The sequence below is a fragment of the Plectropomus leopardus genome, chromosome 6 (genome assembly GCF_026936395.1).
Source record: "Plectropomus leopardus strain MGB_pleo_1.0 chromosome 6, ASM2693639v1, whole genome shotgun sequence".
Classification (NCBI taxonomy): domain Eukaryota; kingdom Metazoa; phylum Chordata; class Actinopteri; order Perciformes; family Serranidae; genus Plectropomus; species Plectropomus leopardus.
The window spans coordinates 9,160,397-9,177,492 of NC_142181.1; the positions used below are offsets into that span (position 1 = coordinate 9,160,397).

General features: G+C 39.8%; 1 protein-coding gene across 1 annotated transcript in view; it reads right to left on the minus strand.

Moving 5' to 3' along the window:
- The window catches only part of ssh2a (slingshot protein phosphatase 2a), a 35,113-nt gene extending 25,911 nt beyond the window's left edge, over window positions 1-9,202 (minus strand). The window contains exons 1-2 of the mRNA XM_042486334.2: window positions 9,001-9,202; window positions 5,608-5,651 (exon numbers count right to left, since the gene is read on the minus strand). Coding sequence (XP_042342268.2) covers window positions 5,608-5,651; window positions 9,001-9,063 — 107 coding nt within the window. The 5' untranslated portion in view covers window positions 9,064-9,202. The remainder of the gene's footprint in view (window positions 1-5,607; window positions 5,652-9,000) is intronic.
- Window positions 9,203-17,096: the final 7,894 nt, after the last annotated feature.

A 17,096-nucleotide genomic window follows, 5' to 3' on the forward strand; every position in this document is an offset into this window, starting at 1 on the left:
ACTGATGTTTAACTGCGCTTTAATCTTGTGATGCTGCAACCTTTGACAGCCATGCCATTGCACATGACATCCTTGCAGATAGTCACAAGATGGATTAGGAAGCAACTCTTTTGCTCAGCAGCCACAGCCGAACAAAATTCTCCAACCATTTTCAATCCATTTAAAGATTGATTTAGAACAGTACAAAAACTTTAAATGCATTTTTTTTAACTGTGAATTTAAAAAAAGAAAAGTTTCTCAGAGTCTGTCCTTGACAGTCAGCGTCAGTCCCGAGGCAACAGTGTGTGGCAGAGATTCATTATTGCACTGCAGTAACGTTATACTTCATTGGTGTGGTGCAGGGGGTACAGACAGCTGTTTGTGTCTGTCTCTATGAAAGATTTTGGCTGAGAGAAAGACAGAATAAGAGGGAGAGATATGGGGCGTGAGTAGTGCTGAGTAGTCAAGTGAATAACTGAAAGAGAAAAGACACAAAGACTCTGGAGAAGAGCAAGAAATCACGACAGAGTGGAAAATATTACTGCAATGCTAAAGCCAAAGCTTCCCTCGGTCTTAGTGGCTCCTGCACAATATATTGGCCCACACTGCTACTTGGATCCATATGTAGGGTGGGGACTTAATTGGACCTCAGCTCTTATGTAATACGCATTAGGGGTCACTCAGCAAGGCCCTTGGCTGCACCCTGCATGACTGTTTGAGTGTGTGTGTCGATCTGTGTTAATGCTGAGCAAATGTGAGCAAGGTAAATGGTAAAACAAGACTATAATGATGCTGACCGTATGGGGGATAAGCGGTGTGTGTGTGTGTGTGTGTGTGTGTGTGTGTGTGTGTGTGTGTGTGTGTGTGTGTGTGTGTGTGTGTGTGTGTGTGTGTGTGTGCGCGTGTGTGCATCCATGGGTATGACTTCACCAGCTGCTGCTGCTTTGTTGTATTACCTAACAGATAATTGGGACCACATGTTCTTCTTGGCACTATCGGGGTGTGTTTAAGGCTTGAAGGGGTGATATCACCCAGTTTCAATTTTCATACATGTGTGACATAGCATAAAATATTTTCGATTATGTTCTGCTTTGGGCTAACCTCCACCCTGTTCCAGGTTTCGTCACTATAGATACGCCACATGAGGCCTTTAGCTTATCTTGGGCCAGTTGCTGCAATCATGAAGTTAAATTATCATCTTATGGTGTGTATGGGGCTTCAGACCACTTTGTCCATATTTTGGTATTTTGATGGCATTTTAATGAAATTTGTTAGAAAACTAGACCACTGGCAGAGGAATAAGTGATCAGCTTTCGCGTTGCAAAAATTCACATGAAACAATAAAGGATAAAGTAAAATCCTTTTCTGTTTTGTTACATATCCATTAGTGTAGACAGCATAAGCACATTTCCACCACCCACCCTTACATGTCTCTGCTGCACCCGAATGTCCAAAAATAGTGAGCTTAGCTTCCATATGTAAGAAATAGTAAGACACTAGGCTTGGGTGGTCTTACAGTACACAGGGTATAGACCATTTCAAACGATAACATAAACATTCTTGATATTTCCTGAAGAAATTTTTTGCAGCGTATGTGAACGGCATCAGCTGAAGGAAGTATACATGGACCTGAGCTGTTGTATAGTAATGCAATTCAAGTGAAACAGTCTTTTTAGAAATCCTAAAGGTATGATTTTCTACTGTACTTAAAAATATACAGACATTCCTCTTTCTATTTAACTGATACGTATAATTGCAGTACGTGCCACCAGAAGTCAGTCTTTACTGGTGCAGCAGGTGGCTGAGTTGAGAAAGACGCCGACTGCGCATGGTGGGGATAACGTCACAGGACTAGTAAAGAGCTTTCAGACATGTTTTTAGTGATTGGGAAATAAATTATTGTATTTTAATTTAAGTGGTAACTTTGACAAATCTTGGCATCAGTTGTTTTAATTATGTATTATAAGTTGATTAGAGCTCATGATAGGATGTTAAACAGGTTGTAATTCCATCTCTACTGTCCATTTTATATTGCTGGGAAAACAAATTTCTCACCGAAACTGTATCATTCAAGTTTTTCAACAAAACTAAATTTTCCTTTTCTTGATGTCACATTTCAACACATCATGATGACGTTTTATCTGCCTTTGCCTAACAGTCATTTTACTGCGCTCACACTGAACACATCACAATGAAACCTTATGGAACTTCGGTTATTTAATTTACTAGCCGATTTTAACTTGAATTTCAACACTGGTTTACTATTTTTATCTGACGGTACTTGTTACAAAGTTTGGGTGTGCTTACCACTGCTGCTGTGAGTGGACGATGATGAAGACTATGTCACAGCAGCAGTAGACTGAGCTGAATGAGTATGGTTTTTTTCCCCCAAAGACAGTTCGAAGGTACTGCATTTAGGTTTAATTTGATGTAGTCTGATTTGAATGACGTGTCTCAACTCCAGATGTGACGTTACGTTATAGGACCCACGGGACTCGTTAGCAGTATCAATAAGCTCAAATGTTATTGATTTTCGGGTTTTGAAAAAAGCGGAACCGGGTCCTCAATAGAACTAGGTTTCGATCCCCATCCGTAGGGATGACAGGAGGAAATAATAGCAGATTTTCACAGAAGCTTAGTGAATTAAGGGCTTATTTCAACAAACCAGAGTTGGTGATTGTTGGAACAGTGTAAAGAATAACTTTGGCAGTTCTGTCCACTCTGAATGAAGTGTTTTGCGATGAGTTAAAAATGCAGTTAAACTAGTCTTAATTCAGTGAATAAAAGAAACTTTCAGCTCACACATCTCACAGTTTTTCCATTTTGTTTTGTCTTTATCCTCATATAAAATATACCCTGCTGAAAGTGAAAAAAATGATTCCACACAAACCTATGACACCACAAAAGTATTCTGTGACCAACTGATTTAATGAGCCATTCGCAGTTTCACTGTACCGGCCGTGTGTTCTTAGACTTGCATGGCTTAATCTTTGAGACAAGCATATGCTACTGGCAGGATCAACCAGGTAGCCCTCTGGCGAGGCGAGCGGGGTGGGGCGTGGAGCCTCTCCGCAGCGCACGCACGGGGGTGGGTGCTCTGTTAGCCGATGCATATTGCAGAATGACAGTTTCTTTATCCTGATAGTTAGGACACATTCTCCTGTTGTGTGAATGAGCTCAGGACTAAAGACTTTGACCCTCCTAACAACTCTAGACCAGCGGGAGCCTGACCAGCTTTTTTCAGATGCATTTGATTTTGCCAGGCAGGGTCTCAGTGGGCTCATGAGGTGTGACAGGGTCCAAGACATGCATGAATGAAACCTGAGAGTGATCCTGGCCAACAGCCAAAGCCCAAGGGTGAAGAATAAGAAAATGACGCAATGAAGAAGTTAAATCCCCTTCTGACAACCTAGAACTCCTCCTGCTTTGTAATAACAATGTTCAAAACTGAAACAGCACTGGTACCGACTGGCAGATTTCAGAGTCAGGCTGAAATATGTCTGAAAGATATTTGTCTTTTCAGAAATTTGCTGTGTACCATACACCATTGTCAGATAAATAAACTGACAACAACTGTTTAATGACGCCATGCATTGAAGACAAAAGTCACTCCTGCTTTCTTTCTTCATGCCACACAAGTTTAAAGAAAACACTGTTTCAATCCTACTTAGATCTCAGTCAGGTCAAAATTATTGACCCAATTTAACCACATATCTGATGTCTACAGTCTCCTGACAGGAAGACAACGTTTCACTCAGACCAGTCCTTCAGTCTGCCCTGGTCTCACACAGCAAGATATAAACAGTCCAGTCTGTCTTAGCTCAGCTTAACACTGCAGGAATATGTCCGCTAAGTCTTACTGCAGTGTCTCATTACCTGCTGTATTAAACAGTGCCAACGGTAATAACAAGTCATAACCTAAAAATATGAGTTACTACCGATAACATATATTAAAAGCTAGACACAAAATAAATCAAATGACAAAGCTAGACTGTTTAGACTGCACTTCAAAGCTTAGATTAGTCCACAAGAGTCCCTTACAGTGTCTATTAAAGATGGCAAAGCTGTATAGACTTTGATAATCTGCTCCCTGTATCATGATTGTGTAATACTGTCTCAATGGGCAGACTAGGATGAAAGGATAACACTTAAAACGTGATAATAGACTATGTGAGCTTCAGCACAGTAAAAAAAAGTTTCTATGTTTCACAGTAGCTGGCTACAGGCAAAAACTAAGTCAAACACACACACAAACATAAAGCCCATGTGTTCAGCTTGTCCCGCATTAAGTCTATTAATTTCATTTAAATTCTCTAAGGCCAGGATACAGCACAATGACGAAGGCACATGAGTCATCAAAACAAAAGGACATTACCAGTGCTGACGCCCTTGTGTTCTATAAAGATACAGATACGCACATCAAAAGCAAATCATCTACTCCACCACAACCACCTGGTACAATTATGCAAATCAGCCTCATCCTATGACATCAGTGGACTGACCAAATATTGACAGAAGTACTCACAAAGACATTTGTTTTCCACATGAAAAACTACTTTAAAAAACAACTTAAATATATACCATGCAGGATTCTCCTACAAAAACAATACATAGACTCACACAGAAGTAATCCCTCTCAGTTTCAATCATCATTTATGACCCACTTAAAGTGTATGGTGGTGTAGTTTTCTGCAGACATGCTGCCCTTGACCTATATTTTCTTAATATCTTCTTATTTTCTTTGTTCAGGATGTTTATGGGTGTGTATCCACAGCAAGTAGGTGAGGGCGGGACCTTATAAAAAGCTAGCGACCAGGTGCCAGAACCTCAGCAACAGGCATACAAGAGAAACAGCACCGAAAAAATGCAAATATAGCTAGGCGACACACCAAATGAGAGTGAATCTGTGGTTGGCTTTTACCTTCAGTTTCCCTGGTGTGCATGTTTGCAATCATTAACCAACAAGCCTACAAAGTATACCTTAAAAACTATTGTTACCACAGCGATTGGTGCCAACAGGCTCAATTCTCAAATAGCATTCAGTACTCTCGTGTGAAATGTGCAGTGTTTTCATACACAAAAATGAAGAAATTAGTTCCTGAATTACATCAGTTAGTTGAATGAGAATTTATCTTTTTTTAAAAGCTTCAATAGCTTTTGCATATTGTATTTCCTCTGTGACATTGACTGTGCTTATTGAACAAAGTACTATGAAGAAAAGTACAAAACAACAATGTGAAACTGGTGAATAAATACTTTTTTTAGCAACTGTGTTTGTCTGACAGACATTTTGATAGATACTATTCACTACTGGGAAACATAATTTCATTTATTTGTTACAGTCATGGTTTCAGTAAAGATAAAGGGAATTTTCATTTTGGTGGCATTGATGATAAACTGGTTTTATTTTGACACATAGGCTGGCCTTTTGCAGATCAAATGAAGTATTGAGCTGCAGAACTGTAACAGCAAATGTGATTCAGTAATTGAAGAAACACTGTAAATCTGATGCACCGCCTCCCCCTAGTGGCTTTAATCTCAGTTTACAGTTTCTAGTGACTACTGAATGACAGTGTGAGAAAGAACTGAGTTATTCCAGGAGTATGACAAAACAGGAAGTGGTCTCACCTCCTGGGCTGGGAGCGACGGTCATCCTCACCACTGCCCGATTCCTAGAGAGAGAATTAGAAGGAAAAAAATGGAAATGAATATTCAACACCCATGTCACTTCACATCAGTCCTGTACCAGCAACTAGCATTTCAGAAAGGACACACTGCATCATGTTGACCAGAGAGACTTTGGAGGTTATTTGCATCACACGCTGAGTCAGACTCAATTAACCTTGTGTTAAAAGAGTCTTAAATTGGCTGGCGGCGAGGGAGGCTGCATGAAGCCTTTCATCTGTGACTTCAGTTACGAGGCAGGACCAGTGTGGTATTTTAACTGAGGCTCAGAGCAGGGACCAGGGATAAGACTGAAACAGACTGAGTGTCCATGCCCTCCCCTCTCTGTCTCTCTTTTTCCAAATTGCAATCATCCTCCCCCACCACTGCAACCAGCACAGTTTGGCACACACACACATACACAATTTTAATCCCAGCCTGTTTCCGTAATCCCTCACAAAACTCAGGGAACTTTGTCTTTGGCATCAATCTGTCAATCCTGGCTACTACACAGGCCAAAACATGCACACACACACAAACCCACTGATACATACAGTATGGATGGACACACAAGGATACACATAGACATGGAACACTAAACAATAATTACATTTTTTCTTTCTTTCTTTCTTTTGCTAATACTAGTGCTGATGAATGATGATGATGCACAATGATGGATGAAGAAGATTAGGTGGAGAGGTCAGGAGGTGCAGAAGCTTGAGGAGGAAGGATGGAGTTTTCATCTATTCCTGTGTCTGCTTCCACAGATGTGATTAGGCCTGGAGAGGCAGCTGGCAGAATGATGCTCTCTGCATCAGCAGCCTAACAGCCTGCCTTCAAGGCAAAATATGGTGACACAGGAGAAACAGGAGCCCATGCATGCACTCAAACACACCCTGCACACACACACACACTCTCACACACACACTCGACAAAATGCATAGCTCAGCAGATTTCAAAGGCAAAATGTGATACTGGTATACCATTACACCACTCACACAAACATTACTGATAAATGTAAGGGCTGTATAATATGTGATTAAAACAACATACCATAGTAAGCCAAGCCATGGCTGTGATATAATGTACAGGCTAATCTCCATGGTTACCACACGACTGCACAGATGTGTAGGGAGTGGTCTTATAGCCAATGAGAACAGGGGATTTGGTGTGCTGCTAGGCAGATTACACCACCACTGTAGGGTGGCTATTCCCCACTGTGCTGAAGTCAAATTCTATCTGTATTAATTGATGGGTCAATAATATGAAACCTGTGTTTCATTTGCCCAAGCCCTGATAAAGGTTTAGGAGGCAGCATACAGGAAAACACCCATCACAGACATGCTGAAGTAGCAATGGCATTCCAGCTGTGTCTCTCATGACTGTTCATCTTTCTCTCTACAGCTCACTCCCAGCTCTTTCCTCCATACATTGGCTCTGCTGTCCCTATCCCAGCCCCCTTTCCCCACTCAGCATCTCACAAGAGCGCTCACATGCCCGCTTCCCATCAGGAATGGGTCTCATGACAAGCAGCTGGTAACCTCAGCCTGGGATCCGACACTCCCTCAAAGCTACAAACCCTCACTGGGTCTCAGAATTATAAATGCAGCTTATATCATAATTCACTCGCGCTATTTCTTTTGATCTGGCACAGACTGGTCAAGATTCTAATGGACATGTGTCCAAATGTCTCAAACTCCATAATCTAACATTTATGACAAGCTCTGAACAGTAATATCATCATCTGCAGCCATTTTAATAATGTTTTCAGGTTATATAAATATGGTGTTTTTCTTGAGGCTTTTTTTGAACCCCTCCCCGTTCTAAAATCGTCCTCCAGCCGTTAAATGATTTTTGACGTCTTTTGACCATCTCTCTGCTTGGGATTTTCTTAATCCATTCTCCATAATTTTGCATAGCTGTCCCACATGATTCTCCATCAAACTGGCCCTGATACCTGGTATACAGTCAGTCTCTGTAAAACACTAATGTTAAATTAAGCTGCATGTGGCTTAACTCCTGTCATGTTGTGTTAAGGATCTTCAGCCACAAGATATGTCTTTTAAGAAGGCAGTCTGATGGACGAACGCACATCAGCCCCTACAAATATCACTGTGACCAATGTATCATATTCCTGCGCAAAGGACAACGTCTTATCTATGGCAGCCACACCATCACCCGGCCTGGGTCTGTGTCAAGAGTCTGAAGCTAGACATGGAAAACCTCAAAGTGTCATGGGGGATAAGAGAACTGCCCCACTGCGTCCAACAGAGTCTCAAAGGCCTGTCACACTAACCTGCTTTACAGGCAGCCCCTCTCCATTCACTGTCACTCTACTAACCAGCGATAATGGTTCATAATTTGTAGATGTGGTGTGTGGATATTTGGACACAGGCAGAGAACAGCATACTCCAGGTGTACAGTCATAGTTTAACTAGGGGTGTGCCATATTACAGCATTGACAATAATATCATTTTACTATGATAAAAAAAAAAATCATATTGAGATTATGGCAATAACGACATCATACAGTTATGTATGGCAACAACAAACATGGCTAAAAGCAAAAAAAAAAAAAAAAAAGCGTGACTAAAAGCAAAACTGCTACTTCTAAAAGGTACATTTACATACATCTTCAGGTATTTGGGACACGAACAATTTGTGGTTGCCTTTATTTTGTTGTACAGATTACATGTTATGAAGAATCTAGGTTGGTGTTGTTGTTTACAAACTAAAGAAATTAAAGCCCATTTGTGATTACTTTTTACGGCATATTTGCAGCGAAATTTTTACTTTTATGTTGACATATACAACTTTAAAGTTCATTTTGGTGCAGTCGTTTTTTAAATGAATGGTGATATACTGTTCGGTGTTTTGTCATATCTTCACAAATATCGTAATAGCCAAAATACCCCGAAATATCGTGATACTAATCTAAGGCCATGTGCAAATCAATAATAACCGCAAATTCAAGCAGCAAGTCAAAGAAGTTTTAGTTTGTCTGACGGTTCCTCTGAATTATTTTGGGCTTTCGGGCAGGACGTGAGTTAGCAAAAGAGCTCTAACTGCTAACATCATCTTACTAAGTTAGTTTGCAAAAAACTTAACACCTTTTGTATGAAACCGAGACAGTTTAGTTAACTTTGCGCAGAGCTAAATAACTTGGAAAAGAAACGTGCATTCCTCTGCGGGACTGTGAGAGGTTACTTTGGGTTACAGTGTGATGCTAACAGCTAAGTTAGCCACCCTGGTACATTTACCCGAGCAGTAAAAACTGGGCTAACGGTAGTCTCCCCGTGACATACTAACGAACAACGAAACTGAGCCAAAATGTCACACCGGTTCACGGATACTTACAGACACAGAGGGGCTGGAGGTAGTGCTCGGTGTCGGTGACCGCTGGACGGTGACCAGCGCCATCCCGGCTGCTGCTGCTCAGACCTCGGTCACCTCGGAGAGTGAAACACCGGAATACCAGGCATTATTTTGGAGCAGGAACTACAGTACACCGAGCTCCCGATGCTGTTTCCCCGCTCGTTGCTGAGTAAGTTGCCCCGCTGGCGTAAAGTTAAACAGAATCAGTAAGCACATCCGGCCTTGACTTTTTTCAAAATAAAAGTTTGCATTCGGGAAGCGCTGAAGTGAACTTTTTTAAATTCGGTATATAATCCAGTTAGGAACCGCAGATTGCATTTGAAACATTTCAAACCAGAACCATAAACGCATATATCTCCAGTCAAATGAAATAGAGGAATGAAACAGCCTAAAACCAAATGACAACATTTTGGCGGGCGCAACATGATAAAAAAAAAAGTAAAATAAAATAAAAATAAACCATGGGCAGCAAGGACAATTACTTAACCCTTTAAACTGTGAGCAAATTCATGTGATTTATTTTGCAAACATTGGGGAGAAGGCCACGTGCAAGTCGATAAGACCTGGCCCAAAAATCAGTAAAAAATTTGTAAACAGTTACAGGAAAATTAGCTGAAAATAATCAATAAAATTAAACAAATAAAAGCAAAAAGAAAACGATCTGAAAAATTATTGAGAAAAGACTGCATTTTTTGTAGCATAACTTATTTATTTATTTATTCATTTAAAGGGACAATTTTCCCATTGTCGTTTTGCAGCGGTCTTTTACTTTGACAGACAGATCTCATGGTTTTCCAAAGTTTTCCAGTTAGCTTAACAAGCGTGTAAAGGCTGCCTTGCCGGTTATAAGCGCATGCGCAATAGCTACCAGCTGTCAGGCGGGTTTACTGATTAATACTACACTCCCATTCATGCAGAGGTCACCACCAATCGATCGATTGAACTGAAAATGATACAGATCAAAACGGTCTAGTCTACTAAATTGCAACTGTAGCTTGTGTGTGTGTGTGTGTGTGTGTGTGTGTGTGTGTGTGTGTGTGTGTGTGTGTGTGTGTGTGTGTGTGTTTTGTATTAGATAGGTGACATATAGCATCATGAATAATGCATTAGTGTGTTCTGTTCCTACACAGGATCTGGCACACAGGAGAAGACCAGCTGACCTTATGTCTCTGTACCTCCATGTTTTTCAGTTACCCACCCTCTCCTGGGAGATGAGATGTGGGGGGTGGGGGCAGGGGGAAGTGTGTGTGTGTGTGTGTGTGTGTGTGTGTAGGGTGATGGTGAAAGTCAGGGGAGGTTCATGAGGAGAAAAACAGGTGATAGATGGTAGGAGATACACAGCACCTTTAACGCAATCCACATCACAAGGAAGCTTCACATCACAAGACCTTTCCCCTGACTTTTCATGGTCACAGCATTTTATTGAAAGAGCAAATATTGTTGTGAGTGTTGGGGACAGAGGGAAAGGTGTGGATGGGTGTGAAGGTCTATGAGGCTTATTTTGATTCACTCAATTGCATTATCTGGGTCACTGCTTCCTCCTCCTCCTCCCTCTGTCCGTCTCAGTTCCCCTCCTCCATCTTCTTCTCCTTCTTTCCTTTTTATTGATCAGTCAATAAGCTTGTGTTAAGAACAAGGGAAGCAAAATAAAAAGAGAGACAAAATAAGGTAAAATAAAACTGAAACTGATGGAAAGGTGCTCAGATTGTTAAACAGTAATTTCATTGGATTTGAGGAGTATGGAGATGAAAACACTGTGAAAAAAATGCCCTCAAAATCAACAGTGAAGTGCTATAAATCATAAAATTGTAAATAGAAAACAAAATGAAACATTGTTCAATTTAAAGTCATATTTTGTAAAGCACCAAAACTCTTAATTTTAAAGTAAGAGTATGTTAAAAAAGAAGAAAACTGTAATACAAAAGAAATTAGTACAATTTTGTTCAAATTACACCATGGCTGTTACAATACTGTTTTTGCTCAGGTAGATTTTACATTTTACAAATTTGTATGTTATGATTTACACATAAATATTTTCCCTACAAATGGATTTTACAATGAATTTTAAAACATTTGAGTGTTACCTTTCAACGTCCCTCACAACTTGAACCTTCCTATTAATGTTCACACTAAACAATTAAATAACAAAATGTTTTGGCATATACATATATATATATATATATATATATATATATATATATATATATATATATATATATATATATATATATATATATATATATATAAGGTTTTTACAGATAAGGTGACTTTTAAAAAATGTTTACATTAACAGTAAAACAACAAAATCTTTTACAGTGGGTGGAAGAAAGAATGAGCGGAGACGGATCAAATAAAGTGAAAAATCATATGATAAAAATGATTGCAAATAAAGGAGTGACAGGATGATAGATGACTTGTCTTTCCCACATCTTCCCCCACTATATATCCATCTGCGCAGTTTGGGTGTGGCCCATTAGGTCTTGTACTCTGTATGCATGTGTGTGAACAAGCACCCATGCATATAAATCTACTTTTCAGATATATTATAAAGAAACTGTGTATTTGTGTGCATAACATTTCAACTGTAGGTAGAGCTCATGTCTACCGTCTTGGCTGATAACACAATAGCCAAACCACACCGATTAGAACAAGGTGGTTGACAAAAGAGCAGATGAAGAGAGAGTTGTGAAGAGGGGAAAAAAGATTAAAAGAGACAAAATAGTTCCTGTGCAGACAGGTAACCACAAGAGGCGGGGAGAGACTGAGAAAGTGAGTGTGTAGGAGCAAACAAGATTAGGATTAGAGAAGAGGATGATTCTACTTCAGGGACTTAGTGTCAAGACAGAGACAGTAGGACTAAAGACAATCCTCCTTGTAATTAAAGCTCTACTATCCCCAAGAGATTGCATCAGGCACTAGTGTATGTGTGTGTGTGTGTGTGTGTGTGTGTGTGTGTGAAAGAGGTTGATGAAATTGTTGTGTGTTAAAGAGTGCGTGTGTTTGAAAAGTAAAAGAGCAAAACAATAGACAGATGCCATTTTGACCCCATTTTGCCACTTGCCCATTACATTTAATGTGATTAATTGTTGTGTAAATTCACAATGAAACTCTAGTATTTAACTCTTTGAAACCTGGAGTGACATCGGCTGTCTTGCGCTTCATTCAGATGCATTTCACAAGCTGTTTAACCCTTTTACACCTAAGCAAATTGGTATGATTTCTTTGATTAAAAAAAAAACATGGGTAAAAAGGGTGGCATGAAACGTCCCACAAATTTCCAGAAAATCGTAAAAAGTGACATAAGAATGACCTCAACATTAGTTAGAAAAAAGGCAGGGGGCTAGAAAAATATTTTTAAAAAACTGTCCAATGAAAAATGTGCAGAAAATTATACCTTTAATTACTTTGATTTTAAATTTAAAATTATGTTACCTGGGAAAGAAGTGCATTTTAAAACTATATTTCAGGTGTTTTTTTAAAAAAAAAATGTTTCCATGTTATATATTTATTTTTCTTTTCTTTTTTTGTTAACTACTTCTTTTCCCTTTCGGATTATTTTCAGATGATTTTCTTTTTTGTGACAAATCTACAACAATTGATTCACTGACATGTCCCATTTTTCATTAATACATCCATTTAATCATTTTTTTCATCCAGTCTTGTGCGTTTTTTGCCACAGACAACAGATGTCTGCAGGGTTCCCCTTGCATCTTCAGTCCACACCCTGAGCTCCTCACTCTCCTCCTCTTTATGGAGCGTCAGTCCCCCCAGTGGTCAGCTTTCATCAAACACATCCTCTGATTCTAATAACATGATCAAACCAACAGGGGGGGATATGACACCATTAAAATCAACTGACACTGGAGGCTGGGATCTTGGTTTACAAAGCTCTTAATAGTAGATGGAAGAATCAAACACTGGTCATTACAGTAGATTAGATGTTAAAATGTGATTTAATTAGTCTTATTAAATTATTCTCTATTTTTTCTGTGTCAACAAGTTCTGTGGCAACATATTTTTATATTTTTTTACATGACAAGTAGGCAGTGTTTCAGAAATCATAGCTGATGTAAGGTGTTCAGGAAGAAATATATGGAGTAACTTTAGTGTCCCGTAAGCTTGGGCAAACTCTCTAGATAGAATAAGATGTACTTGGTTTTAATTGGCAGCACAACTTTAAAGTTATATGTTTATATACCCGATTTAATCACAGCTTTTACTTACATGGTGACCAGAGCTTTAGGCTGCAGTAAGGACTAGATGAAATCAACTATCACAATATTTTTCACCAAAAACACGAAGTGAGGTTGACTACTGGTGCTTTTACAAAATATTTACACCATAAGATTTTGTGATAAATGATCATTAGTAATGTGGCTATGGGGCTAAAGGTGAATAATAAAACAGTCAGGTAAGTTCAGAAAAGACAACACTTAAAATATCATGATATCCAAAATCTGGTCTCAATGCCCAGCCCTTGGAGAAGCTGTCCTTTAATTGTCTTAAACATGCAAAAAAAAGTTAATCAAGCAAGTTAATCATTTTTTTTGTATCATTGCTCTTTAGAAAATGGCAATCACCACGCCCTTCAGTTTCTGTGGCTTTCACATGAACTTTTAACCCTTTGAAATCTAAGAGGCAGTGAGCCAAAAATTAGCAAGAAACGACATTGCAAGAAAATTACTGGAAAATAGGGAAAAAAAAATTAAAAAAGCAAAGTAAAAAAAACAAACATACAACAAAAACACAAGAAAATAACTTCAAGAAAGTGACAAAAAATATTCTCTTTCTAATTAAAATTATTATTATTTTCCCTTTTCTTTCCTTTCTTTCTGTAACATATTTTAATATATCATTAAGATAATTCTAAATATAGTTTCTGTACATTTATTTTTCTCTTTTTTTATTGTTTCCATGTCACCTTTTACTTTTTTTGTGCAATTTGCAGGGTATTTCTCGTAAAGTTGCTCATTACGTTTTTCCTGTGTTTTGAAAGAAATCAAACCAATTTTCTAGGTTTCAGAGGTTAAGATGCTCATGAAAGGCATTTAAATGCAGCACAAGAAAACTGATGACAGTCCAGCTGTTCATGGGTTAACTGAAGGTTCCTGCATCAGTTTATCTCCCTCATGTTAGCAAATCTTTTCCTATGTTCCAAGTGAGAGAAGCAAATGTGGATAGTGTTCATCAGTTATCTTGAGCCACAGCAGACACTAATCAAAAATACGTAAGTTTCCAAACAGCTCAAAACCATCAGACAGATCTGCAGCCCAAAAAACCCACATAAATTTATCCTCTCACTCAGCTGAATCTCATCTTTGTTCTTTTTCATGCTCTCTTGGTGTGCATCATGACATAAAACCATCACATTGTACACACTTTCATAATACAGAAATAATGAAGCCAGTGCATGTCAGAGTTACTATTAAAGATCATTTCACGCTCTGTCGCTCTCTCTCCTTGTCTTTCCCATCTCCTCACCTGTAATGAGAAGACAACGGATCGAGGACCTCTCAGTGTATCTTGGCAACAATTCTATGAACTAGGTCGACAGGAGAGGCAAGCAATGGAGTAAAAGAGACAGAGAGAGAGAGAGAGAGAGAGCGTTAGAGAGAAAAGGGCCTACTCTGCAGAGATAAGATGGTATTCTCCCTTCGTGCAAAATGAGTTCATTAAGGGTGCGAGAGACGACCATTGCTGGGAATCAAGGTTTCTGTGCGATAAAGGGTGAGAGTGACAGATCAGAGGGAAAAAAAAGAGTTTCATTTCCTGTTCTTCAGAGGCAGCGGCAGTATCAGGGGATCAGCAGAGAGGCTGGGTAGAGAAAAAAATGGAGAGACAGGGAGAGGACAGACGACGCAAGTTAGAGGGGTAAATGCCAGAATTTTTCTGTCAGAAAAAAAGAGTGACCCTCTAGATTGCTGCCAAAACACATTTATACAGAGAACTGAGGGGAGGCAGACAGAAAGAGAGTTGAAAGATATGTCAAACTCAGCTGCGCTCTGCAAAGTGGAGAGTCAGAGTGAGCTGCTGCAATGAAGTGTGCAGGTTATCAATGTGCAAAAGGCAAAATAAAACCCATGAGGGATTTCTGAGAATGACAGCAAACTGTAGACACATTTGAGAAAAAGAGTATACATGAACACACTGAGCCGGGGTTGGCTCGCCCAAATTAATATAAGAAAGAGAAAATATAAAGATATGAGAGCTGGGAAAAGAGATGAAATGAGCTGCGGGTGTTGATAGACACCTGATAGTGAGAGAGGCTGGCAGGCAGGCAGATGCTAAGATGACAGGTACAGCAGAGGTGGAGGGATACGCTGGCTGTGCTGCGCTGTTTAATATAGATCTGCAGCGATAAGGCAGACAGAGAACACAGGATGTGTCCATCAGTCAGGGGATGGGACTCAGAGGAAATTGCCACAATAAAGCACACACACTCACACATATAGGAGAGACTCAGTGTAGACCTGCACATGATGATGTGCACATTCTGGGAGATTGCAATTAAACCCCAAAAATATCCAGTTTCATTTCAAACCTGGAAGACAGAACTGCTGATGTTTGGAAATGACAAAGTGAAATAATGACACTTCTTAAAAAGTTTCTTATCACTATCTCAGGATACATTGTACTCACTGGTTGCATAATATATCAGCCCCTCCAGTATTTCACAGGCTTTTTTGTGATTGTTACAGCCTAAAATGCTTGCTTTCACGACAGCTTTGATGACAAAAAATTGCAGGGCAAGTTGTAATACTTTTTTTTTTTGCAATGAAGCTGCAGGAGGAAGTAAAAATTGCAAAAACAGTTGCAATTTATTTTTTTGTATGAACTCAACAATCAACCGTCATCTGAACATGCTCATAAAACTGATTAGCTTCTGTTATTCACACAGACACCCATAAAAATGCAAAACCTTTTCTTCAGATTACCATTACTGAATGCATTCTGCACGCTTAAAAGTTAAAGTGCACAGAGTCTCACAGTAAACGTGTGTCACACTGTAGTGTGTGGCTGTTAGTACATTAAAAACTAGCAACTCGTCTTTAATAAACACTTGGCCCGCACCTGGCCCTGACATAGTTCACACCTATGACTGAAGAAGCTAATTGCACCCCGTGAACGCCAAGCAGTATGGGCTAGAAGTCCCAGACTCCAAATGGAAGACACTCCAAAAGTGCTGGAGAATTATATTGCTAAGATCCTGTGAGACTTCCAGATCCAGACTGACAAACTAGTGATGGCTAACCAACCAGACATCGTAGTGGTCGACAAACAGCAGAAGAAGGCAGTAGTAATAGAAGTAGCGATCCAGAGCGATAGCATCATCGGGAAGAAGGAACAAGAGAAGCTCGAGAAATACCAAGGGCTGGACTGGAGCATTCGGAGCTTTAACCCCTAAACTGGGACAATGGCTCCACCAGATTCCAGGAGCAACATTTGAGATCTCAGTCCAGAAGAGTGCAGTCTCAGGAACAGCTGAGATACTGTGCAAGACCCTCAAGCTCCCAGGCCTCTGGTAGAGGACCTGAGCTTAAAGGAAGAAACCGCCCGAAGGGATAGGGCGAGAGGGGAATTTTATATATATGACTGCACATCTGTTGTGCATTGGCTACAACTCAGACGGGATGAGCTGAGGATCCTCCTCTCACTGAAATCAAACACTCATTCTCTTTCTGTTACCTCGTGTGTGTGTCTGCGTGACCACAAGACTGTTTGCTGAAGCTGCTGATTGCAGATTTCAGTCGCAGGATTAATCACTGGTGACAAGGAACCATTGTGCTGTGCACATACAGTATAAACACATGCACGCACACACTGATGCAGACACACTGGTGTTGGCAGAGAAGCAATGATTGTCCTGACAGGTTTGGATGGCTAGCATTTAAAGAGACTCAGTGCAACACGTGATTTCAGCCCTGCTGAAGCCTCTGATCGAGACAATATTCACGTCACACTGTTGTGTCAGTCTGCCTTAAAATTAGTCGAGTCATAAAACAGACAGAGCAGTTAATAATGCAGCCCCACAGTGCCCACTTGTTGATAAGAATCTACTGATCTAGTGAAGCCCACTG